General features: G+C 55.5%; 9 protein-coding genes across 9 annotated transcripts; 4 read left to right on the top strand and 5 right to left on the bottom strand.

Annotated features, from left to right (window-relative positions):
- On the top strand, positions 1-1,696 carry CH63R_06849 (FAD dependent oxidoreductase; the record flags this gene model as incomplete). Its single annotated transcript, XM_018301824.1, has 5 exons — positions 1-402; positions 476-756; positions 809-1,057; positions 1,112-1,221; positions 1,278-1,696. The coding sequence occupies 5 exons, from the start codon at positions 1-3 to the stop codon at positions 1,694-1,696; spliced, it is 1,461 nt and encodes a 486-aa protein (XP_018159674.1).
- Positions 1,697-2,256: 560 nt separating this feature from the next.
- Positions 2,257-2,974, top strand: CH63R_06848 (FAD dependent oxidoreductase; the record flags this gene model as incomplete). The annotated part of the gene is made up of 3 exons (XM_018301823.1): positions 2,257-2,532; positions 2,608-2,919; positions 2,963-2,974. 3 exons carry the CDS (start codon positions 2,257-2,259, stop codon positions 2,972-2,974), a joined length of 600 nt encoding a protein of 199 aa, XP_018159673.1.
- Positions 2,975-3,718: 744 nt separating this feature from the next.
- Positions 3,719-5,623, bottom strand: CH63R_06847 (uncharacterized protein; the record flags this gene model as incomplete). The annotated part of the gene is made up of 1 exon (XM_018301822.1): positions 3,719-5,623. The coding sequence occupies one exon, from the start codon at positions 5,621-5,623 to the stop codon at positions 3,719-3,721; it is 1,905 nt and encodes a 634-aa protein (XP_018159672.1).
- A 2,044-nt stretch (positions 5,624-7,667) lies between these two features.
- CH63R_06846 (FAD-dependent oxidoreductase-like enzyme) lies at positions 7,668-9,485 on the bottom strand (the record flags this gene model as incomplete). Its single annotated transcript, XM_018301821.1, has 1 exon — positions 7,668-9,485. The coding sequence occupies one exon, from the start codon at positions 9,483-9,485 to the stop codon at positions 7,668-7,670; it is 1,818 nt and encodes a 605-aa protein (XP_018159671.1).
- Positions 9,486-10,657: 1,172 nt separating this feature from the next.
- Positions 10,658-11,518, bottom strand: CH63R_06845 (Saga-like transcriptional regulatory complex subunit spt3; the record flags this gene model as incomplete). The annotated part of the gene is made up of 1 exon (XM_018301820.1): positions 10,658-11,518. One exon carries the CDS (start codon positions 11,516-11,518, stop codon positions 10,658-10,660), a length of 861 nt encoding a protein of 286 aa, XP_018159670.1.
- A 1,113-nt stretch (positions 11,519-12,631) lies between these two features.
- Positions 12,632-15,610, bottom strand: CH63R_06844 (Spt3; the record flags this gene model as incomplete). The annotated part of the gene is made up of 6 exons (XM_018301819.1): positions 12,632-13,208; positions 13,273-13,721; positions 13,777-13,949; positions 14,487-15,255; positions 15,313-15,402; positions 15,578-15,610. 6 exons carry the CDS (start codon positions 15,608-15,610, stop codon positions 12,632-12,634), a joined length of 2,091 nt encoding a protein of 696 aa, XP_018159669.1.
- A 2,129-nt stretch (positions 15,611-17,739) lies between these two features.
- Positions 17,740-21,429, top strand: CH63R_06843 (Immunoglobulin a1 protease; the record flags this gene model as incomplete). Its single annotated transcript, XM_018301818.1, is given in 6 exon segments — positions 17,740-17,934; positions 18,266-18,465; positions 18,704-18,975; positions 19,043-20,502; positions 20,514-20,618; positions 20,914-21,429. The coding sequence occupies 6 exon segments, from the start codon at positions 17,740-17,742 to the stop codon at positions 21,427-21,429; spliced, it is 2,748 nt and encodes a 915-aa protein (XP_018159668.1).
- A 446-nt stretch (positions 21,430-21,875) lies between these two features.
- CH63R_06842 (C6 zinc finger domain-containing protein) lies at positions 21,876-23,321 on the bottom strand (the record flags this gene model as incomplete). The annotated part of the gene is made up of 1 exon (XM_018301817.1): positions 21,876-23,321. The coding sequence occupies one exon, from the start codon at positions 23,319-23,321 to the stop codon at positions 21,876-21,878; it is 1,446 nt and encodes a 481-aa protein (XP_018159667.1).
- Positions 23,322-24,370: 1,049 nt separating this feature from the next.
- On the top strand, positions 24,371-25,420 carry CH63R_06841 (Carbon-nitrogen hydrolase; the record flags this gene model as incomplete). The annotated part of the gene is made up of 2 exons (XM_018301816.1): positions 24,371-24,430; positions 24,515-25,420. 2 exons carry the CDS (start codon positions 24,371-24,373, stop codon positions 25,418-25,420), a joined length of 966 nt encoding a protein of 321 aa, XP_018159666.1.
- Between the last annotated feature and the right edge of the window lie 117 nt (positions 25,421-25,537).

Genomic DNA, 25,537 nt, shown 5'->3' with positions numbered 1-25,537 from the left:
ATGCTCGACATCGCAATCATCGGCGGCGGCATCGCCGGTCTCACGACCGCAATCGCGCTCCGGCGGGCGGGCCACGCCGCGACCATCTACGAGAGGTCGGCGCTGAACAACGAGATGGGCGCCGCCATCAACGTGCAGCCCAACGCGTCGCGTCCGCTGCTGGCGCTCGGCATGGACCCCGCGCGCGCCAGGCTCGTGGTGGCCGAGGGCAGCCGGCGGGTGAGGGGGGATACCCTGGAGCCGGTCCACGAACTCGACCTGGGCGCCATCGGGGAGAAGCATGGCTCGCCGTGGTACTTTGCACACAGGGTCGACCTGCACCAGGAGTTGAAGCGCATGGCCACGACGAACGACGGCGGGCCGCTCATCACGTTCAAGTTGAGGAGCGAGGTCACGCGCTATGTGAGTGACGCTACGGCGGGTTTCTGGATGAGATGGAAAAAAAAGGCTTGATTTGTTGATGGTCGCCTCGCAGGACCCTGAAGGGGCTCGGTTCAGTCTTCGCGACGGAACCGTCGTTTCCTCCGATCTGGTCGTTGTCGCAGACGGCATCCACAGCGGCGGCGTCGAGGCCATCCTCGGATCCCCCAACCCTGCGTTCCCCGCGGCGCACGACAACTTTTGCTACCGGTTCCTCATCCCGATGGCAGATGTGCTTCATGACCCGGCCACGGCCGAGTTGTTCGACGGCGCAGCGGGTAGCGTGCGGATGTTTCTCGGGGACGGGAAGAGGATAGTGACTTATCCATGTCGAGAGTTCGTCGGCCATTGACTGCGAGGTTTATGCGCTTCTGCTGACGAGAGGTAGCGGCGAGGTACTTAACTGCATCGGCATCTTTCACGATGAAGTCGGATCATCAAGTAAAGAAGGTCAGCTTGTGGAATCGAGAGAGAGAGAGAGAGAGAGAGAGAGAGAGAGAGGCCACCGCCTCTCCCTCGCCCCGAAGCCAAAGAAACCATGCCTGACCATTATCCCAGATTGGCACAACTCCGTCGACAAGTCTCTTCTAGCAGACCGCTTCTCCAGCTTCCATCCCAGCGTGCTCTCACTTCTCGAGTAAGTAGTTCTTTGAGCACATGTTCCTGACCTGGGCAGACTGACATCACCCAGCAAGGCGAGTGAGGTGAAGCAATGGCCACTGTTGTACAGGGCGCCTATCCCGACGTGGAGGAAAGGCAGGATGGTTCTCATTGGAGATGCCGCCCATCCCATGCTTCCCCGTGAGAGAACACGACCCCTTCACCTCATGTGACCCCAACTCACATCATCTCTCCAGACCAAGGTCAAGGGGGTGCACAGGCTATCGAGGACGGCGTTGCCCTCGGCGTCTGTCTATCGAACGTCACTTCAGGGGCCGACGTTCCAGAAAGACTCGAAGTTTTCGAGCGCATCCGCAGGAACAGAGCCAGCGCGGTGACGATATTCAGCAACGCGGCGCAGGACGAGGCGGAGAAGATCAGAGAGGCCGCCTCTCGGTTTGTCCCGGCCGATCGTATTCCGAGTGAGTTTTCTAGCATTGACACCGGCGACAAGGAGCATCGACGTCTTCTGACGCTGGAGGCAGCAAACCCAGAGGGCTTTTATGACTTTCACTTCGACTACGACATCATCGAGGACTCGGTGAAACACATGCGGACGCTACATGCGGGTTTCAAGCTCCCAGACTCGTTTCTCCAATGCCAGGTCAGCAATTGAGCGCTATTGCGAGAGAAAATAGGCATTCGAGTTTTGTGGGACTGCGAGCGTGAGTCCGAGAGTCCGAAATTCCTAAAGTGTTTGGGCAGAACTTGTCATATAAGGAGAGAAAGACATGAAGATAAAGGACGCATCCTCGAAACGTCTCACTGATATGTGACAGTGTTCTTGGTCGTCACCGAAAAGGAGGTGAGTGTTGGGCGAGGGGAGGAAAGAGGAATACGGAGAACGGGAGAAGGCAAAAGGTAACAGGTTGCTGCTGCTGCTTGCTGCTTTGACTCTTGCGGACTATCGGACAGCAATGGAAACTGAATTGCGAGGGAAAGAAAGGCTTGAGACAAATCTTGAACCTCGCTTGCCTCGACTAACACCTTATGACGTACGGGGGTTTGGGAGTTTAAGTCTTCCATCTGGCTTCCCTCTCTCGGCCTTGTCGTGAGACAACATCATCAGCATCAATTACCTACATGTTTCCCATAAATCGGACCGGCCAGTCTCCCCCAACCCATCTGCAGACGGCCCCGTATAATACCCTCCCTAATCCAAAACATCATTTCATGATGTCGACATTCGCCTACGACGACCCGACGTTTGACGACATCTCCCCGCTGGACAATCCCACTGCAGCCCACGACGGCGGGCACTCAGGCGCATCGCAGAATGGCAGTATCCATCCCGCGGTTCTGGCGGCGATCGCCATGGGCTGCATCACCGCGTTCTTCGCCCTCGTCACCTGGTCCATGAATATCTGTATCCTCCTAGGTCGCGTACGCAGGCAAGAGAAAGCCAGAAAAGCCCAGGAGGTCCCAAGTGGTCCTACTACTGTTGAACCAAGGGTACGTAGCAAGGCGATTTTACCATATCCGCGAATGAGACATCGTCTTTCTGGCTGACTGACTGCTTTTACATAGTTAAATGAACACATTTTGGGAGGCGTTGCAGCCCGTGACCCTGTTCTGGCGACGACATCGGTGCGACCACCAGCCCGAGCTGCGAGTCGGTCAGGACCAGTTGCTTCAGCCGGGAAAGTCGTGCCCGTGCGGATCCAAGATATTCAGGGCCGCCAGGCTATACCGTCATCCTCGGTAATCGTGCTTCTGCCTGCCCTTCTCGCTCTGATACTCGGCTGCTTCCACATGATCCGTCGTTGGGTTCGCCGCTCCAAGCCAGACCAGGAACGACACGACTGTTGGCCCAAACCACGCGCCTTCGTATCGACACAGGTAAGTATTCGAATCCTGGTACGCCGTCTCAGTGGCTTCTCAGCCTACTGACTAGCAGTATTCTGTAGCTAGATCCACTCCCAGAAAGTCGCAGAGAACACGGCCCAGTCGACGCAGAACCTATCCCCATCGTCCAGTTTGACACACGTTCGGGGACGCTTGTTCCCCGGGGCACCTCCCCGCCCGAGATGTACGACGTACACATCTCTTTCTGGTTTTCTGTATGTGTGGCCATAATCGGGGCTGTCATATGCACGTGCTGGGCCTGCATCAGTTTCGAGTGTTGCTTTCGTCGATCCAAAACAAGAAAAGAGCGGCGCAAGGCTGTATCTGGGTCAGACATTGTCGCTGTGGAACAAGTAGGAGTATTTTCTTCGTTGGTGTCCTGCTCAAGTTGGATCGCTGACTCGCTACTGCTTAGACGCCGACCTCCTCCGGTGTAGGTAGGGGAGATGACGGGACGTAGGAGGAACCGATACCGCTGTCTCGAGTCACGGGGAGGACAGAACGAAGATGGGATGTCGAAGAGGCCTAGGAAACCATCATTCCCTTTCCAGCGCCTGTGTACACGCCCCAGCCACTGTACACGATCTGGGAAGCGAGCCACGACCGGTTGGTTTTCGTCGAGTAATCAGGGGGGATGCGAGCATTCGGACGCCGCAACAGGCACAAACAAGTGCGAGGTGATGAGACTTTGACGGAGCATGAAAACCGGGACAAGTTCTGGAAATGACGAAGGCTTCTATCTACGTAGGCCTACTAATATTCTTCAATAGCATACACTTCAGCCGCTCCCCTATCACGACAAAGACTGCTGCTCCGGGAGATAGATGCGCTGAACAGCACGGTCATGGGCCGCCTTGAGAAGCACCAGCTCGCGCTCATGCTTCTTGCGCATGTCTCTGGCCTCGGCAGGCAGCATATCCTCGTACAACTTTTCTCTTGCCTCGACTTCCCAACAGCGGGCCAAGACGAATATGCTTGCCACCCACACAGCCAGGAACGCCAAGAAGGACTGCGGTCTCATCATCCACCTGCTAAGGCCAAAGACATGAACCACCAGAAGCACCAGGCCCAGCAAGCACTGAGCCAAGGGCAGCGCCAGGTCGACAACGGTCCATACGTTTGGGCCAAACGGGCCCCTGTCCTTGATTTTGTCGTGGTACGCCCTGAGCTCGTCCTTCCACTTGAACTCGCACTCGTGGGACGACTTCATATCGACGAGGCGTAGGTGATAGGCCTCGGCGGCGTACACGATGCGGGAATGGCGCTCTTCGAACGAGTTTTCTGGTTTGGCCCACTCGGAAAAGAGGGCATCGAGCTCGGCCTTGGCCTCGCGAACAAGCCGGGCCCGTCGACGGGGTGTGTCGGGCCTCTCGACTCTCGGCTCGGCTGTTTTTGACCGGGTGGGCGTTGTTGATCTCGTGACTGGTGACGAAAGCCGAGGGGGCAGGGTTTTGTCCGAGTCTACCGTCGGTGGCTCACCGAGGAAGTCTCCGGATTCGTACTCGGTAGGGTCAGAGTCCACGCGGAGTTCCTCATCGTCGTATTTGTCGTCATCCTCGTATTCACTCTCACGGTCGCTCTCACTGCCGTCGTCCTCGTCCTCGTCCTCGTCCTCTCCCTCATACTCGACATCGTCCTCCTCACTCTCCTCGGCGATGAACCCGGACCCGAAGCGGTACGGGTCCTGCTCGACGGTCTCGCGCGCAAACATTTCACAAATCTGGACGAGGGCCTGCACGCACCGCTCATCGAGATTGCCTTGATGGTAGCGGGCATCCCACTCCTGCTCGGGAGCCCTGTCGCACACTCTGCCAATAGTGTCGATGCACTTGTGGACGACGGCAAACTTTGCATCCTGCTCGGCCGTGCTCGCCGACGTCGAGGCGATGGCGGCGCCGGCCTGCTGCTTGGCCAGGTCCCGGAGCTCGTCGAGCGTCTCCTGGACCGTTTCCAGCTTCTCCATCATGCCGGAGAAGCTCCCCACCGAGTCCGTGTCCGTATGGCTCTCGGGCTCATCCCTCTCGGGAACGGTCTGCGGGAAGGAAGCGAAGGACATGGGAGGCGGGTAGAGAGGTGAAGGCGCCGTGTGCGGCCTCTTGGGGGAGGCGGCCGTGGTAGGTGAGACGGCGCTCGCGGGCGAGACGGGGGACATGGTGCTCACGGATGAGCGGCGCTGAATCTCCCTCCAGCCCTCGACCATGCGCTTCATGAAGGCCGCCTGATCGGGCATGATCTTGACAACCTCGTCGGCGGCGCTCGAGATGAAGTCGTCGGGCAGCACGGGGCAGGTGGAGGCGCGGCGGAAGGTCGGCATGGAGACGGCGGTCGAGGGACGGCTGTTGTTCCTCTTCTCGGTGCGCTCCGACTCGGATGTGGTGTCCTGGAGCTGCTGGAGTTGCTGATATTGGGTTTGGCGATGCTGCTTCTTGTAGACATGGACCTCGTTGAAGAAGCCGTCTACGCTATGTGACGACTTGCGCGATGAGGTGGGGGTCATGATGCCGTCGCAGCTCTCATCCTTCTCACCCTCCTCAACCTCCTCCAGCTGACCGTCTACATCGTCGCTGTTGCTGGCGTCGTTGTCCTCGTCATCGTCATACTCATCGCTGGAGAATGAGAAGTCTCCGAGCTCTTCAGAGAGGCGTCGCGGCGCGAGGGCGGGGGACCCTTGGCGGGGGCTTGCTGGGAGATGCCTCATTGTGTGATGTGTGATGAGTTCTCTGTAGTATGTATGCCTACGCCCACTAATCGTACTACGATGCACACACACACCAGAACACTATACTCTGTATGTACCGCGTAGTGTATGTAGTGCGTTGTCGGATCATGAAGTTCAGTCCAAGGATGATGGATGTTGACGATCAACGAGACGAAGCCGAATGGGCTGGGCTGGGGGCGGCTGGGATGGACGACGGGGTTGCGGATTACGGAATGCGGCAAGGGGGCGTGAAGAGGATAAGGGGGGAGGGGTCAGGGTTCGGATCCCTTGGCGCGGGGTGGAAGAAGAGTGGGCGCGTCGTTGGGCGGCGGCGGTGAGTGGAAAAGGCCGCACGATGTAGGGATGGACGGCCCTGGTCTCTTGTGAGTTGGTTGTTTTGACTTGTGATTGTTGGTGTTTGAAGAACTACAACTAGATAGAGAGAGAGAGAGAGATAGAGACAGAGGGAACGAGCGGTTTACTATATCTGAGAGGCGACGTTTCGGAGATGCTTCTGTGATTCGGGACGAGGGTAGAGTTACGATGATGAGAGGTAAATGTGTGGGTGGTAAGGGAGATAGATCGAATGGGGTGGAGGGAACGGGGTTCCAACGTGTCGTGTAAGAGCGGGACCAACCCAGGCCCATGCAAGCAAGCAAGCAAGCAAGAGCCTGCAGAACTGCAGAGCTGCAGGAGCTTTAAAAAGGGGTCGGCCGGTCTTGTCTTGTTTTGACCGACCGGCGGTCAAGTTAACCTTCGGTGAAGACGCGGGCACGGACGGGTTTGTATCATGATCGTGAGGTTGATGAGGAGGAGGAGGGGGAGGTGGTGGTGGTGGTTGTGGTGGTGGAACTGGTGGATGGTTCGTTCCATGGGTCAGACACACTTTGCAGAGAGGATGAGAGCGTTAGCGAACGAACCATGGGGGTAAGAAGAGAGAAGGGGGAGAAGGAAGAGTGGGAAAGCATGGCAGAAAAACGCACGAAGAGGCAAAAAAAAGTGGATGTTTTGGAAGATGCCAACGGTGAGAATGGGGCATAGCGCGAGGGAGAGTGAAACCGCGAGAGAGAGAGAGAGAGAGACTCTCGGTGAGACTCCAGTGAGTAAGTGAGACGGATCGATCCATTAGTGAGGCACGCTTGTGTGTGTGTGTGTGTGTGTGTATGTGGATTCATTCTGCAGCAAAACACCTGTTTGTTGTATTCTTATTTTGGTTTAAACAGTCGTTCAGTTCGCCCCCCCGTTCTGGACCGGTTCCAAGGTCCTGTCAACCCCTTGGAAGTTTTCTCTCGACCCTCGAGTCGAGTCGAGTCTCGGCCTCTGTCAATTCTACCGAATCGGGTACTTGTGTTTGTTTGTGCCAGTGGCAATCCGTGCCATCTTATCATGAGGAAAAGAAGAAGGGGAAAAGAAAAACCCCTCGTCCCAAGTCGTCAAGTTGATTGTCGAGGTGTCATACAAAACTAAACTCATCCTTCTTTTTTTTCCCTTTCCCCGGTCATCCGAATCCAAGACCGTCAACACATCAACTGCCCCAGTGGTATCATTTTGTTTGGTGTCTTCTCTTCAACGCGAAATGCATGGCAATCTTCTTTTTGTTTTTGGAACCCCCCATGTCTTCTTCACAATCCTTCCTCCCCCCCTCCCGCCGCGTGAGTCTCCATAACAAGCGACCCAAAGCCCACCTGCATGAAGTGCCACGTCAATTAATCCCTGACACTTGCAGCAGAGAATAAACGAAAAGCGGGAGCAAGCACGAAAAAAGGCAAGAGAAGAGAGGGAAAAAAGGGCTCTCTCTCTCGGTTCAGAGACCAAGACCAACACGCTGCTGCCGCCGTCCGTGCTATCTCCACACACCGCTTCCTCCCCTCACCCCCTCTCTCACTCTCTTTTCTCAAACCCAGCCACCTCACCGGACGAACCATCCATGGTCCGCGGCGGGGATGCACACTGGCCCTCGTTAGAACAGATGCAGGCGCACAGCCGAGACAGAAAGAAGAAGCTCGCCTCTCGCTCGCCTCTCTCCCCTCTCTCTCCCGCAGGATCAATTGTGGCCCTGTTGGATCCAAAGCCCAACCTTTGGGTTCTCACCGATGAGACCGCCGACGCGCATCTTCTTGGCTGGGCTCACCATGTCTGACCGTGTCTCTTGCTCCGCGCCGTGGCCGTGGCCGTTGCCGAATTTGCGCTTGTCCGCACCGCTCTTTGTGATGCCAGAAAACAGCTTCGCCTGCAACCTGGCGCTCTTCTCTGCCGGCGCCGGTGTTCCGTCGCGCGAGCCCACCGAGCTGGCCACCTCGAAGCTCTCGCGCGGGTCGCGACGCAGCATCTCCGAAGCCGCCTGGCTGGCCTGGCTCTCGTACACCTCCTCCTCGTCCTCTTCGTTGCCACACCCGCTGGGCAGCGGGCGGCGGCCGTTGCGCGGCACACGCGACGCCTGGGACAGGAACGACGCCGACTTGGCCACCGACTCGAGCGCCTGACGCGCGAGCTCCTCGTTGTCGTCCGCCGAGATGGTGCTCTCGCGGCTCTTGCGCGCGCGCTCCTGCACGCGGTCCTGTGTCGCGGGCGGCGGCGGCGGCGTGCCGGGAACCATTTGCGCGCTGGTGTACCTGTGCCGAGGCTCACTCTGGGGCACCAGGTTCACCGACGGCAGGAGTCCCGACTGCTGCTCGTGGTGGCGCTGGGCGCGTGTGACAGGCGTCGTCGGCAGAGAAGACAGAGATTGGGCGTTTCGGGTGTGCTTTGCAGGCATGCGGGTCGTGGGGGGTCTGACCGCCGTTGTGGGCGTCGTGGGCGCGCTAGTGTTGTTGTTATTGTTGTTATCCTGGCTGAGTGCCTGCAGCAGAGCCGCAATGGGCTCCGGCCCGTGGTCGCCGTCCACCCTGGCCTCGTCGCGGTTAACCGACCGGGGCGTCTGCTTGGGGGTGGCTCGGTGCGGCTGCTGCGGCGTCGAGATGGTCTGCTGCTTGGGCGTCATGGCACCGTGGAAGATGCCGCCCGGGCTGCACAGCATGTGAAAGTGTTCCCGGTTTTCCCGGATGCGGTTAAGGAGCATGTCGCGCTCCTCCGCCAGCCCAATGATTTCCTCCTCCTTTTGTGCAATGACCTTCTTGGCCATCTTGACGCGCCGCGCGAGGGCCTCGTTCTCTTCCATGGCATCCCCGTACCACATCTTCATCTGGAGATACTTCATCTGGGCCGATTCCGAAGCGGCGCTGAGTTCGCGGACGGCGTGACGCGAGTATTCGACCGTCCTGAGGGCCTCGATCTCCCGTCGGGTCATCTCCTGCTCCACCGCGGCCCTCTTGGCATCCTCGTCGGCCTGAAGGCTGAGCAGGTTGTACTGAAGCTTGTGATGCGCGGCCTCCATCTTCAACTTGGCGTGCTCGGCGATGCTCGCCTGCATCATGGCCCGTAGTTCGTCGGCCGTCGCCTCGAGCACCTGCTGGGGCGCCGGAGGCACGTACTCTGTGCCGAGGCCGCCGTCGCGTCGGACGGTGGTGTTGAGACCCGTGGCAGGAGGGGAGAAGAGGGCGGAGCGGTGCGAGGCGGCGCCGTAAGCGGTCTGAAGAGCGCCGTTGGCAGCGTGGGTGACGAGCTGCGACGAGGGCGGGGGCGTCAGGGACGAAGGGATGACGGCGGAGGAGCTCAGTCGGTCGTCGTTGGCCTCGGTTTTGAAGGACTGATTGGGGTCGATGGGGGAGGCGGGGACTTCGGTCGAGGGCAGCGTCACTTGCGATGAGCTCAGCGCCAGGATGTCGTCGTCCTGAGGCGTCGTGGGCGCGTCGGCGACGGAGCGGGCGTCGGTCAGCGTGCCGTTGGGCTGCTGGACACCGCCAGCAGCAGAGTCGGCAGCCATTATGGGGAGGTGCCGTAGCAACGGGCACCGGTTAGAAGCTAGAAAATATGGTGGGCGATTGCAAGATATCGTCAATTGTAGCAAACGAAACGGGGAACGGAGCGCGGCGCGGGGCCTGTGCGACTTGGATGCAAAGCAAGAGACGGTTCGTATTTGAACGTGTGCAAGGGCGGCGACAAGCGAAGGGGAGCGGTCGCGTTGAGGACCACGTCAGCGTTGGAAACGAGGCCGCCTAGATTGGTTGGGAGAGCTCGGCGACGATGCAGACGGGGAGAGAGAGAGAGAGATAGACAGAGCAAGAGAGCAAAAGAAGCGTCTGGATTGCCGACAGAGATATAGCGACGAGGTGGCGGGTAGAAGGGAAAGCGGGGAGAACCAGAGATCAAAGGGGGAAAGGAGAAAAGGATCTCTGTGCTCGACGCCTTTGTCCGCCGCTCGGGTTGAATGTGGTGGTTAGGTGGGTGTGTGGGTGGTGTAGATGTAGATGTAGATGGACGGATGGCGTGTGACGGCCATGGTTGATGGGCCGTTGCTGTGGGAGCAAGATAAGCCAAGCACTCAGTGCACCTAAGTACTGGGCGTAGGTACCTACCTACCTATGTAATTCGGCCCAAAACGACAGGGCTGGCCTGAGCTGGCCTGAGCTGGCCTGAGCTGGCCTGAGCTGGCCTGAGCTGGCTTGGGCGACTGTGGGGTGGGGGGAAGGGGAGAGGAGAGAGCTGGAACATGGAAGACTTGAAATTGGGGTTGCTGGCCCAGAGGGGAAGATCCACGGAACAAAAAAAGAAGAAGGCTGGGATTGGCTGAGCTGAGCAGACCGCTAAGCTCAAAAAGGCTTTCGGTGTTGGCGGTCTGTCCAAGGTGAAGGGAGCGGGGCCGGACAGCTGGTGAGACCCTCTCTTTTAATTGGTTGTCTCACCGAAGGTAGCTCCCCGCTCCTTTGTTCTCCAGGGCTGTCCCGTGTCCCCTTTTCTAGCCCATCTTTCTCAACACAGCCACCAGAGAGGTTGGGGGGGGAGGCGGGAGCCGATCACAATAGCTTCACCATATCCAGCCTCCCTACATCCCTCCCTGATGAATAAGGATTCGTATACAGAGTACAGAGGCTGAGAATTCTCCTTCTTTTTTCCCCTTCTGGTTGGTGGTTTATAACTGCAATCAAAAGCAGTCAATCAAGCCTTGAGATACCCCAGGATCACCTCTGTAAACTGCTCAAAGTTGTCGACAAACGGAACGTGGCCCGCCTTTGCAATCACCTTGAGCTCGATCTTGTTGTCCTTGCCCGCCGCCCTGAACCCCGTCTCGACCTTGTCGCGCATCTCCTTCATCGCCTGCGGCAGGTTCGCGTCCTTCTCGCCCACCACCAGCAGCGCCTCGTCAACCCCCGAGCCCACCCTCTCGTACAACGGTCGGATGTCGAACCTGTCGCTCCGCAGCGCGTGGCAGCACGTCTGGAAGCCCTCGACCGTCGTCTGGTTCATGATGGCACGCGCGCGGCCCGCCTCGTCCGGGTTCGCCTTGATCCAGTCGGCGCCGAACCAGCGGTCCATCGTCTGCTCGACCTGCTCGCGCATGTCGCCCGCCTCACCCGCCGCCTTGGCCCGCGGGCCGAACGCGTCCTCGACCCCGGCGAGCTTGGGCGACGAGCTGATGGTGTCGCAGATGGCCACCTTGTGCACGAGGCCCGGGTACTTTGTGACAAAGTAGAAGCTCGTCGCCGCCCCCATCGACACGCCGACCCAGGCAAACAGCTTGTCGACCCGGAGCGACGTGACGAGGAAGTGCACGTCGTCGGCGATCGTCTCGAACTCCGTGTCGAGGCCCGCTGGCGCTGACGACTTGCCGTGGCCGGGCTGGTCAAAGCGCAACGTGCGGAAGCCGTTGTCATGGAGAACCTTGACGACGCGATCCCAAAGCGTGAACGGTGCCGAAAGTGAATTGGCCAGCAGCACGACGGGCTTCGAGTCTGGGCCCGACAGGTCGTATGAAAGGATCCGCCCGTCGGAGAGTGTGAGCTGCTGTGCGGACGCCATCGTGAACCTCCTTTCCGTCTGCCGCGTTTGGATGCTGGTTCGAGATCCGGTGTGTGTGAGAGAACCGTTGGCAGTTGAGTGAAATATATTATATAGTTGGTTGAGTTGCTGGAGGACCAAACGGTCTGAAAAGTGAAAGATTGTCTGAGAGATAGTGAAGGAGGCAGCTGCTTCGAGATCTCAACAAGACAAGACCAACGAAGTCGTCCTTGAGGGGTTTCACGTCATCGTCATGTGATGTCGCAGGGTCGGATCGGAGGGGGATCGGAGGGGGAGGGGAAGCTTCGGGAGCCGCCCATGGTGGAGGAAGCTGCTGCCCAGCATCCGATGTACCTCCCGCTTCATTCACTATTACTTCAGGTACGTACCGTTCCTCTATCTTCACAGCTCAAAAACAGAACAAAACAAACCAAGGCCAACCCGTCCGTCCATCCATCACTCCCTAATCAATAATCAATAGAAACACGTGTATTATAATGTAGCCAAAACATAAATCACCCAAGAAGTTACTAGAAAAGACAATGGATGCAAAATGCAAAAGGAAACATCGTCAAGGACAGGATTCGAACCTGCGCGACCGAAGCCACTGCCTAATCTGGAATCAAGGTTTGATAGCAGGGCAGCCCATTAACCACTCTGGCACCTTGACTAGTGACTGGTTGATGGAAGAATGACAGCCCTTTGCATTCATATAGACGAAATGTTTTGGTTTCCTCACTTTCCTCATCAAATATCGCCTTCTGCTAGGGAGTTGCTCAATCGTCGCCAGGAAACCAACAGGTAAGCTACATACAGCCTGGGTGAAAACCAATGCCGAGGTACAGGTGCACTGTTTGTGTTGCAGGAAGAAGAAAAAAAGAAATTCTTCAGCAAGAGGCGGCCTGGAGACAAGCCCTTCCCTGGCGCATCGCATTGGGCACCATTTGTCCCGGGTTTCGCTGGCTTCACTCAACCCTCATGGCACCATCCCTGCGGGTTTGAGTAGTTGGGTAGATGGATCTTCACCAGAGTCTTGAAGTGCGAGTAGTGACCGAAATATAGGGAAACTTCAGGAGCTTCTTAGAACTACTTCCTCACAAGAGCCTTAACCTGTGCCGTAAACCATCGCAAATCCTATCCAAAGCAGTCGCCTGTAGGCAGTGACTGGTGTTCCTCAAAAGCACCCTCGAAATAATCTCCGAGATCCTCGAACCAAAACACCCAGTGTGCCCGCGGGCCGGCTGTCACCGAACGGCCAAGCTCTTCTTGCGCTGCTGCCTTGGTCCCTCCCCCGTCATGAAGCCATTGTTCGCGAACACTCCCAACGGACCTCGAACAAGCGGGGAGGCAAAAACTGTGTCCCTGTGTCAAGCAAAACCAGGCGGGGTCACTGGGTGTGCGTAGGCTTCCAAGCCTGTGGTAAGTGGTGAGCTCCAGGCTCCGACTCATTCGGCCCCTGAACCTTCCGATGGCTATCTCATAGTCGGTAGGGCAAACAGCGCATGGGCCGATGCCGTCGTGAGGATGTGCGTCAACCCGAGGCCCCTCATACGACAAGGGGATTGTGTCTCCGAGCTCACGTATGCAGTTTCCGTGATAATGTAAACCCATGGACGTTCCGCTGACGCCGGGAACGTGGCGACACACGGGAAGTTTGAGACTGTCGATAACCATGAAGAAGTCGATTTGGGAGCATTGGGGCCCGCGGATGCTGTGAAGACGGCAGATGAACAGCTCGTTGGCGATCACCTTTGCCGAGTTTTCGGTGAACAAACGTCCATTGCGCCGCAGCCTGTTCAAGCGACAGCCTGGCGGATGCTGCGTTGGCTCGCTGACCCGACGGTCGCAAAGAGTATCTTCTGCCCCGTTGTTCGTGGCTTGCGAGCGGGAAGTGGTCGATTTCGATCTTTCCGTCAGTCAAGGGGATGAACCTCTCAAGCTCAAACACACTCTCCAGGTGTCGGGTGCATAGACCGTGAGGTGCTCCGTAGAAATGCCGGTTCATGACGAGATGCGCCTCGGAAAATGTGATATCGGGGGAGTTGTTTCCAAGCCACGCGACCGTTGGCCTCCATGTAAGAAGACTAACGTCATCAACCCACGAAGAGGGCGTGGGGAAATACCAGCACCAATGAGCGACAATATCGCACTCACTTTGTCGCACCGGATTGCAGCTTGGATGAAGCTGCCCTCGCAAACCGCCCTCGCTATTGCGCTCCAACGGCTGAAGTCGTACGCATCCAAAACACAAGAACCAGTTCGGTGCATCTTTTTCCAACAGCAGGAGGGTAGAAGCCATCTCTTCCTTGCTTGCCGGCGGAAATCGCCGAGCCGGGCAAAGGGATGCGAAGACGGACTTGCAGGTCAAGGCAAGGGCTGTACGTTATGGTGCTGGTAGCTGGTCGGATACGATGAAGAGCACCTCTCGCGGCACACCCAAGAGCCAGCAGGTCTGCGCTTGTGATTCGTTGGATTTAGATATGGAAACTTGTGTCTGCATTGAGGCCGTCTTGCTGTCAGGCATCAGCATGGTTATGATGCTGAGCGAATGATGAAACTAGGTTGTGGAAATTATTGCAATGCAGGAATGAAGAACAGAGGGAACTAGTAAACGTTTGCTTAGGTAGCTCACGGAAGACATCAAGGTAGAGCTTTCGGCATCGAATGTGTATGATACGGGTAATTGTGACTCGTTTTAAAAGAAAGTTTCTGCTAATGACACGTTCAAACATGTGCTAGCCTTTTAGATTCGACGACGATTCACGATGCCCGAGACAATTCCACAGCATGCCGTGGGACAGACATTCTTTGGGGACTTGCAGGACACCCGTAGACTCTTGACAACGAACGACGTGTCTGACTACAGGGTTTCGTATGCTTAAACATGTCTTGCCAGTGATCTGAAAGTGGCCTTGACTAGCAACGGTGCAAGTCGTCACCGTTTGGCACAACCCCTAGAGCAGAGAAAGTGAAGAAGCAGGTCTCCTACCATGCAACAAAGCTCGTCGCTTCTTCGGCAATTCTTGAAACCGTTGGAACGCCGTCCGAACATGCTTCTCGTCAACAGCCTTCCTTGCCCCTTCGGGCTCAGCAAACAAGCCCCTTGGCTTCTGAACTAAATCTGAGCCAGAGCCACTCAAGGCACCCTTCTCATTGTGACCCATTTCTTGTCCCTGCACCCTTAATGCCTCAGCCGTGAGGTTCTGTACCATCTCACTCGTCAGAAAGCCCAGGATATCCATTACATCATCGTTGGGTTTATTCTCTGCGATGACGCCCAAGCCGGACCACTCCCTGAACCGCTTCGCCTTGCGATACGTCAGCGACGCGTGACGGTACTCCGACCACGTGGCATACTCGGCGACCGTCATGTCCCGGGTCCGCTCGTCGTTCTTGCGCAGTTTCTCGAGAGCGGCCTCGCTGCTGCTGATGTCCATGAGGTCGTCCTGGCCGAACTCGGCCACTTGCTCGGAGAACAAGGATGATACGTCCCAGGGAAATGCAACGGCAGGGAATTTGACCCTGCTGGCCGGGGCGTCATCGACCGGGCCGGGGACGACGCCATCGTCCAATTCGGCTTCGTCGACGAAGCCTTCCTTGTCCTCCGAGTCTTTGACGGCCTTTCTTATTGCTTTCCAGGTGAGGAAGGTGCGGAGGCGCTCGATACGAGCGTTGTCGTGGCGGACTTGGAAGATGATATCGGTGTTGGAGATGACGCGAGACCCACGACGGGCCGCGAGGTCGTCTGCTGTCTTTAGCTATTTTAAGATGAGAATGGAACAGTTACTGGACGATGAAGGGGAAGGGAGAGGTACTATGTGAACAACTTGGTCTCGGATGATGTCCTCAATGAGCTTAATGGTTTGGATGGAGGCATCTTGTGTTTCTCCCGCAATGTACATCATCTGAAAGGCGTTAGTGATTTCAGGTCATGTTGGTCTTTGCCCCAAGGAGGGCGCGACTTTGGAGACTAAAGTGAAGATAGAATTAAACAGGGCTTGTGGAAATCCCGGCTTGGAACAAGAGAATGCTTATCACTACAGGGAGAAGGGGATCCTTCCTCATCGTATGCATACTGACCTGCTGAATCTCCTGCCTGAATCTAGGTTCCATGGTTGGGTTGCCGACTGAAGTTTGGGACTATGTGTTCAGGGACGAAAGCGTTGGTAAGAAAAGGATATTGTAGTCGCAAAAAAGTTCAATTTGATACACCGCACGAGGGTTCCCCGACTATTCATGCTAAGAGCCAGTGGGAATCTGCCGAATCCAGCGCAGAAAAGAAACAAATCCATGATTATTAGGGTGGGAGAATCTATCATCGGACCATTTATACGAGCTGGCGAGCCCGTGTGAGTGCGAGCAGATCACTTGACACTGTGTTCTGGCTGGCTGGTCAAGAAAAGTGAGTTGGAGAGAGCAACCAGGGACGAAAAGAGGCGGGGGGGATGGCATATCTCGATGGATTGTGTCGGGAGAAGCCCGGGCATCCCGCCTTGACGACCCTTACCCATGAAGTCTATCGTGTCATTGGCCTTTTCCAACTTCCAGTCTCCACATGATGTACCCGGCACAGTGCACATTGACTTCATCAGCGACGTGTAAGTCGTCTTCTTTGCCAAGCTGGAGCTCACGCTCTAATGCGTGAAGTAGCCATTCACCTGACTGAGCCACAAACTAAAATCATAAGGCGGTACTCCACTAAATGCCGCTGATCCAGTGAGAGGATGTCCTCTACTCATCCCAGCTGTGGCTGGCTCTTTGAGATGAAAAGCGTTCTCGTCGTCTTGGAATTTGATACTTTCTTTTCCAAGATGTTGGTCCGGAGCTCATTTTGGCCAATGTGAGGCAAAAAACAGTTTGATTCGAGATCACCATCACCCAGGCGACTCGGTAAAGGCGAGCCGCTCGTCTCTCAGGGCCGAAACGCAACGACCAGCCCTCGATCGAGCTGGAACTTCCGACCTGGTTTCTCCATCATGGGGACCAAGTAAGCTTCATCGCACCTTTATGTATGAACACACTTCATAAGACTTACTCTACCTACCAACTCTAGTCGTAGGATCTTATCGCAGTTGCAGGCATCGCCAAGGACGTGCGCTCGCTGAGCTGTTTCACAGCTTGAGAAACCCACAAGACTTGAGCAAGAACCACCTGTTGGTTAGCCTTTTTCTTTAACTTAGTAATAATTGAAATTGGGTCCGAATGCTTAGTTTGTTCGATGCGGAAACTCCTTGCATGAACTCACAGGTTGTGTGTGACGGACAGGTCGCCTCAATTGGAGCCATGGGCCGGCTGTTATCATTGTTTGCTGGTGACCTGCAACCGGAATCGATCTCTGTACTGCACAGAATCTTGGCTAGGGAGAAAATACGAGCCTATTATGCCGAGTTATTGGGCCCCAGTGCCAACATGCAAACAAGAAGCAATTCACACAACAAAATGTTGACCAGGGCCATGCTGCTCCAAATGTACCTTGTATTTATGTTACTTTGACCACGCACCCGCAAAACTTGTTCATTTACGGTAAACATATTTTGATACTTATCTTTTCTATGTTTTTATACTATGAAACCTTTCCAATGTAGACAGCTTTGGCTTAAAGCTGGCCGCGTGCCATCAACCAGCGTCGGTAACTGCAGAAGTCACCACCAGCAATCTACCACTTACTTAACGCCAAGTTTCATTAACAGTGATGGGCTGGAGTTGTAGAAGGACGCCTCAAAATTGAAGGCGGGTCAATCTTTTGCGCGCAGCTTTGCAGGGACAATCTGCCACCAACTGGTACTGTCGAACTGACATCAATTGAGTCAATGGGCTCATGCCTGCCCTCAGCCGAATTATGAGTGAAAACGGAAAGGAGTTTGCTGTTTTCTAATGCACCACCGTCCCTTCGTATGACTGTCAATGTCTGTGTAAGGATGGAAACAAAAGGAAGAAACCTCCCTTCGTAGCGGATTACACGCAGACAACGTCATACGTTGGACATGATTGTCCTGCATCTTCTCGCTTTGTGTAATACTGCAAGATTTTGTGTGGCAAGAATATCGAGAATCTTTCGTCACGGCACTTGTGGAGCGACTATCTTTGGCTCGGAGAAAACATGCAATATAAGGGTGGCTCGGCATCTACTCAAAACTGGAAGTCTAACTTGAATCCAGGCCTGTGAGAAAAGCTGTCTTTCCTTTTGCTTTCTGCAAACCTGTCCACCAGCAATCACACGGACAAGGTCACCCTCACACATCATGGGATTGAATTTCTATGCGGCTCTGTTCATGGTTTGGACAGCTTCTCAGGCCGAGGCACTGCTGGATCATGAGCAGCACCAGGCCGTTCGAGATCTCAGAAACTCGTCGCGACCACTTGTGCAGTCGACATGTATGAGCGGATCCGATCTTTGCGTTCCTACAAGCTCTACCCGTTACATGAACACAACGATCGTGAGTTGAATTGGGGTATTTTTCTAGAAGAAAGCTGACAAGCAAACAAGACACAGGGCCCATCTTCCGAGACCTTTCTGACACATGAGACGGCTACGTTTAGTTTAACCAACTCCCCGAGGCCTCAAGAATCCCCTCCTCAGGTCTCTTGGGTCAACGCCTCCACACCCCTGACTTCGACAAGCTACCGTAAAGTTCCATGGACGAACACCACCATGACATCGTTCGACAAAGCTCCCACGCCAGTTTCGAAGTCAGAAAGTTTTCCTTCTGAATCTTCCCTGACATCGGTGGCTGTGATCCCGCACCCGTCAACAACATCGTTGCAAAGACCCAGACCCAGACCCATACCACCGTTCTTGAACGACACTCCAACAAGTTCCGGCCTCGCCATACCGACTTTGCCCATGAGTTCTACACTGCCTTCTGTTCCCAAAATGTTGCCTCAGATGCCGATGCCAACGACGAGATGGACTCCGGGTACCAATACCATACAGACGATGGCGACAGTCAGCTCTTCGGTTTCAACAAGTGACCACCCAACTATCACGACTCTTCCGCCAGGTGCCTCACTGTTTACTGTCAATGGGATCACGCTGACTACCCCCCACTACGTCACAACAACATCGCCTGGTGGCAGTGATCCAACCATAGTCCCAAGTAAGATTCTCATTCGATTGGAAACCGTTCCGGGAATCCAGTGCTAAATCTTTGTAGTCATTTTTCCGTTTAACGGACCTCCTCTTATCTGTTTTGGATGCTTCAAAAGCTTCCCCCCCAACATTGCCATCAAGCTTCCCCAGTTCTGCATCCAGCTCCTTGGACTCAGGATTGGCAACTGCCCAACGGACGACAAGGAGGGCGACAAAGATGGTGGTAAAGACGACGGAAAGGACGACGACAAGGAAGACGACAAGGATGAGGATGACGATGACAAGAAGTCCAGCAAAGCGAGTTCTGCAACATCCACCACCTCAACTTCATCTTGCACTGTCACTGTCACTGCTACCCACCGGACAGTTTTCTGTTCCATCACCAGAAGTAAGTCTTGCCTAGAAGCCATATGATGCCTGCAGGACAATGATGTTGACATCCCGTTTGCCAACAGGTGTCAACGACAGTACGCATACTTATACGGACGCCAAAACGACGTGTCTCACCAGCGCGTACACCACCATCACCGGCTGCAGCGTCCTCAATTCGGTAGCCACAGTGACCACCACAAGGACCTCTGATCCGAAGCCGTCGGATCCCCTTTGTGGCCCCGGTTGCGGCATCGGAGGATGTCAAGCTTTCCAGCCGCCTGGGTCAGCGGCTGCAGATGCCCCCCGCCCCCAGAAGCCAGAGCGTAGGTCGGCGGGCCCAAAACTCTTGAACCGTGGAGAACCAAGCGAGGGAGAATGGAGAGATCCATCCGACTATCCGGGAGGGTATCATGAATTCATGGAGATGGAATTTGATTACATGCGCAGGAGGATGAACTTCGGACTGAGCCACCATCACCCTAAGCTTGTGCTCGATGGCCCCCCAATGCCGAACGAGCGTGAGAGCCTGACGACAGTCCGGTCCAACTGGGTCTTGTTCCAAGACAAGGTTGAGACTCTGGCCGTCGAGGGCCTCGTAGGGTGCACGGTGGTGGTGGTCATCAGCGACCGAGGCGCGTGGATGGGCAAGTTTTACGAGAAGACAATCTCCAACGCCACACTCTTCGCCGAAGCCTTGTCCGGGTGGAAGACCGGACGACAAGCCCAAGACGATTGGACCAAGTATGCTCGGTATGGTATCGACGATCTCAGGAACCATCCCGAGCGCAGAGATATAGGAGAAGTCTTCGGTTCAGACGACGACGCGGTGGCATTCCCCGTCCGCATCCTTGTAATCACCCCCCGTCGCCGAGTTGTGGAACATGGTGACGAAAGAAGCGCGGGGCCACCGGTACAGCTCGATTACGAAGAAGGCGGTATGCCCGTATATCCGCAAGTCAGGCGCATCGTCGACGATATCCTTGAAGCGATTCCCCAGCGTTATCATGATGAGTCACTCATCCGGTTCTATCCCCAAGAGCAGCTCACCGAAGAAGAACGTTACCACAGAGAAAACGGCGAATTGAGCGACATGTACTGGTCGAACATGCTCCAAGACAGAATCCTCCACACGGCTAAAGGGAAGGTCATGCTACAATACCAGCCAGCAAATCGCTGCACAGATGATGCCTCGTGGCGCATATGGGTTGATGACTATGCCCATTTCAGAACACCGCCCAGTGCGCAGTTCCAGGACGAGTGGTCGGCCCTAGACGGCCAGTTCTTTTCCGAGGAATTACGCCCGCAGTATGCAGGTGAACTATACTCCAGACAGGAATGCCCGATCAGGGGTAAACCTGCATCTGGCGGCGGATCCATGAGCTCAGTATCACCTTCATTGGCGACCTCAGCCGGGCAAGGGATGCCCGGAGCGTCTGCGACCCTGAGTGGCAGCGGAGGCAGAACACAGTCGCTTCTGCCGGGTTCGTCCTATGTGAACGGTACTGCGGCGCCTCTCCCATGGAACAGCTCCGTGACGACACACGTTAGCGGTAGCGGCGGTGTGACGAAGCCGATTCCTACGTCTTTCTCGTCTCCGAACGGAACCACGACTCCAGTGTTCTGGAACAGCATGACGATGACGGCCCCGAGCGACAGCTGGTCATCACAGCTGCCTCCGACGGCTTCCCAGTCTTGGAACGGGACAATGCTTCCAACGGCTGGCGGCAACGCAACGGCCACTCTCGGCTTGGGCAAGTTGCCTTCGAACGCTACAGCAACAGGCATTGCGAACACAGGAACACCCGCTTTGGGGGCTTCTTCATCTCGATCGAGTGTGTCCATTTTCACGACGATCTACGTGGCTGGTCCGCCGATGCCACTAAGCTCATCAAAACCAACGACTTCCACGTCAGCGCCGCCCTTGAAGCGAGTGACGGTCACGGCCTCGGTGCAGCTCTCCGTCGTGAAGACGGTCACGGTAGTCACGGCAACCGTCATCGTGCCGGCGGGGCCAACATCGTCTGAAGAGCCGAAACCGAAACCTTGGCAAGGGCCAAGAGTGTCTTTTGGGTCCAAAAAGTCCGTGGCGGTTTACGTCATGTACGAGGAAGTCATGGCGGGCGGGTCAGAGACGATAGCGAACGGCGAGATGTTTGTCATGTTTCCGGTGACTGTCGACAGCCCCATCAAGCACTGCGAGGTTAAACGGCTTGGGTGGAAGCCCACGACATTCTTTTCCGATCGATCTTGGCCGCCCAGCATGGAGGCCAGGAATGGAGGAGAGGCTTTTGGACGTAAGAAGTGCGTATACAAGGCCAAGCAGGACGGGTTTGGCTCGTTCAAATGCGAGGGGGTGGCCGAGTTCAACTGTTTCAAGGACGCCGACTACGACAAGACGTTCAACTGTATGGCCGGGTTGGATAGCAGGACGTACAGACCACGCATGCGCTGTGTGTTTCCAGACAAATGATAGCAGATAGAGTGGCTAGGTTGAGAGTCAGTCTCCAACGTGGGAGCCCTATTACCGTTCTACTCTCTTCTAGCATCAGAAGATTTACTGTCAGTGGACGGATTGTCTTTGAAGGTTGCCCTGATTATGTCTGATCTTGGTTGATTCTAACCCTCATGATGCAATCCAAGTCCGGGAAGTCAAGAAATTGGTTCACAAACTCGAGGCAATAACAAGGCTTGTCGGTGTTGCCGTGGGCTATTCATGAGTTGCGGTGATTAGACGTAGACTATCCACTACATACTTGATACTTAATCTAGTCGGGGAACCAAAGGAAAGACAGTTACCTGATCGATTGGAGGCCAATCCAATACATCACAAAAACTTCAAGGTGGCCCTATCTTTACTCATCGAATCATAAAATACCATTACCGCTGTGGTACATCTACACCCACGTCAACCAAGGGTCAGCCCATCAACGTTTCATATCCCTTTTCCATCATAACATCAATCCAGTATACATCAGCTTGCTGATCGTCCATACAGGCCCAAGTCTCCTTCACGAGCTTCAGCATTTGTCGTATTGGCTTAGCAGCTAAAATACCCTCGAATGACGACAACCTTGATATTATGAGTCGTCTCGCGTGGAGGACGTCGGTGAATGTCGGTGATTGCTTCATCCTCGGACTGGAGAGAATGCTAACCACGGAGCATTCTCTCCTGGACGGCGTCGACGCAAAGGTACGACTGAGTGAGAGTTCACTGCAGATGCTGACGAGGAGAAGTGGCTGGATAGACCTCGACCGTGAGGAAATCGGAATCTCCTCCACAAGATCGAGCACGTGGAGGGCGAGACTGGTTAGCCATGTATCCAGGGCTACTCGAGAATCTTCAGGTGAGTTGAGATCGGCGTCTCCAGTCGTGTCTAACCAGGTTGAAGGGCTCGTGGGATTTACGGGCGACGTGCCATGCAAGACGAGATCGGGAAAGTTCCGATAGAGTTGAAGTAGCCCAGTACATCTGTATGCCTCGGCTGCCTTCAAGAGATGGCCCGTAGATGTCATGTCATCGCCCGAGTCGATTACTGTTACTTCCCTCGGGAGCTCTATTTCGCACAGTCTGGCCTGGAGCTGTTCCGCGCTTCGAATAGCGTTGATGGACTGCTCAATGTCATGTCTCGATGAATGGTGGCGTTTCCGAATCCGTCTGCGCTCCTTTCTGACCAGAGAGCCAACTTGAGCGACGAGTTCCTGGATCTCAACGCCAATACCTGTCTGCGGATGCGGCATCCTTGAACTCCTCTGGATTGTCTCAAATGGTGGCCGTGGTTGAACGACGTAAGCGGTGCTCAGGGAAGGCAAGTCATCATCAGTGACGAATGACAGCAGCATCTTCCAATAGACGAGAGAGTTATGGAAGAAGAGCCTCTTCTGCTTGTCGACCGGTGTCAAGCTGTTGCTCGACGTTTCGAGATGAGCAACCGTCTCGGCCAGAAGCTCGAACTCGGACTGGCCGAGTCTACTGGGATCGTGCCAGCAGAGACTGAAACCGAGCATGACCAAAGCCAACAGAGACGATGTTTCCGTTGGGCCGACCCGACTCTCATTCCACAAAGAGCCGACCGCTTGGTCCCGAAGGCGACCGCTCACTGCGGCGAAGCCTGGTGACACCTCGGAAAGACAGGCTGCTGCCATGCTCTGGGTAACATAGTACAGGGAGGGCGAGCTGCCCCAGAGGTTCGAAATAGTCGTCCTGTAGGGGTTTAACTTGCTGTCGTAGCAGGACATCATGCCGCAAACCTCCTTGAAGTAGTATTCCACCAGTATCGACGACTTGTCTTGCAAGACAGGCGAGAGCGGCGTTTCGGGGCGGGGTGTCGACCAGGGAACTGGGGGTGTAGAACGACCAACCATGCTGGTAGTAGTAGCCTCTGCGCCGCCTGTAACAAGACTGGGCCACCAACAGTCTGTATTGGTCGTGTGAGACTGAAGGCACGGGGTTGCATCTGAGGAGGCGGGAGGAGTTGGACTTGCTCTGTTGAAGAGCGCATTTGAAGACGCAAAGATCGGTTCTATGCTGCTTGTGTCTTGGAACTCGATGCTCCCGGGGGTGTTCAAGTCCGTGAACTGATTGAAAAAGTCCACGTCGGAGAGATCCTTTTCGGATTCAAAAACCAACGGGAGGCCGGCAACGGTGTTTCCCGGCGACTGCCGAGCACTACTAGACTCAATGCTCCTTGGGGACCGAGCATCGCCACGGGATGGCCTTGAGGGCGTATTCCATCTCAGTGGCTTCTGGTATCCGGGACATGAGATTCCAAGTCTTTGGCAACGTGAGCAACGGGGCTTGGCTTCGTCACATTTAAGCTACCCACTCAACCAGTTAGCGAGGGTTATTTTCAAGCGTAACTACGAGCGGTAATAGTCATATCGCACCCTCTTTGACTTGCAAACAGCACATCCGTTGCGAGACCTAGTAATGGTTTTGCGCGGTGAGGGCAGCATCGGGACTTGTGAAATAGCGGTATTCGAAGGCCGTGACTATACTCATGTGAGTGAGACCGCATTCAGCGACTCCGTGCTCTCATTCGACATCGACAATAGTACAGAGTATCAAGTAGCAGAATTGTCAAAGGCCTTGCACACAGGCGTACCTCTAGTCGTCCAGGGCGCATTCGAAGTGATAAGAATGACTCGCGGTGAGATGCGGGGGTCTTATCGGAGGTGGAACGCTGGAGCGGGTTGCATAACCAGCAAGCTCCATTTACTAAGCCGAAATGGGCTCTTGGAGGCGAAGGATACCTTTGCCAGAAAGGGTATGGATGTGCAAAGTGACGACGAGTTGGAGCATTCTGACGACCCAGCTTCGATGACGCTTGCCGTGAGCATTAAGTAAGTCATGCCATAGCCGGGGTAAACGGGCAACTGAAGCACAGTTGGCCCTATCTCTCTACCTGTACACCATGGCAGCGACTACGGGAGAACAAAAGTTCAAGGTTGCACTGATACAGACATGTCCCAAGGTGAGTTTGACTATTCAAACTGCCCCCCCGTCACCGACGCCACCGTGAAAACCCCGTGCTGATCCTGGCTTGTCATGGGAATAGGTTCTTGATGCGGAATACAACTTTGCGCACGCCTCAGGGCAGATCCGCCGGGCAGCAACACAGGGGGCATCACTGGCTGTCCTGCCCGAGTATCACTTGACTGGATGGGCGCCGGATGAGCCGTCATTCGCACTGAGCGGAGAGGATGCCTCTCGCTACCAGCAGCGATACCGGCGATTGGCGGCAGAACTGCACATCAACATCTGCGCGGGCACCATCGTCTCACACGCGCCGGAGAGCCAGAAGAACAGCACAAACGACGCAGTTTCAAAGAAACCAACTCTTCTCAACACGTCCTACTTCATCGACCACGATGGCCAGCTGCTTGGCGCGTACACCAAGACCAACCTCTGGATCCCCGAACGGGACCACCTGACTTCGAGCATCGACTACGCCCACAAGATGAGCGTCGACGAGGGCACGCCCGCCGCCACCGGGCCTCATCAGGTCTTCGACACCCCCCTCGGCCCCGTCGGCATCCTGGTCTGCTGGGACCTCGCATTCCCCGAGGCATTCCGACAACTCGTCCTCGCGGGGGCCAAGATCATCATCATGCCCTCGTACTGGACCCTGTCGGACATGAGCAAGGAAGGACTGGCATACAACGCCAACTGCGAGCGGATGTTTGTGGAGAACACGCTCACCACGCGCGCGTTCGAGAACACCGCCGCCCTCATCTACTGCAATGCGACCGGGCCGGCAGAGCAAGGCTTCTTTGGATGCAGTCAGGTAGCCTTACCCATCGTGGGCAAGGTTCCCGGGAGCTTTGACGACGGCGAGGAGGGGATGCGTCTGGTAGACGTCGACATGCGGGTGGTCGAGATTGCGGAGAGGAACTACCAGATCAGAAAGGATTTGAAGCGGGTTGATTGGCATTATGGGTATTCAAAAGGGGCCAAATTGTGACTGAACTTGTGGAAGACTTGCAAGAAGAATACTTGCGACGGCTATATGTCATATTAAAGTCCCCGGATCGAGATTGGGTTCGCTGGTCTGTAAGCTACCGCTACATGCAGATGGTCG

This window comes from Colletotrichum higginsianum, chromosome 4 (genome assembly GCF_001672515.1).
Source record: "Colletotrichum higginsianum IMI 349063 chromosome 4, whole genome shotgun sequence".
In the NCBI taxonomy this organism is placed as follows: domain Eukaryota; kingdom Fungi; phylum Ascomycota; class Sordariomycetes; order Glomerellales; family Glomerellaceae; genus Colletotrichum; species Colletotrichum higginsianum.
This window is presented reverse-complemented; position numbering and strand designations above follow the sequence as displayed.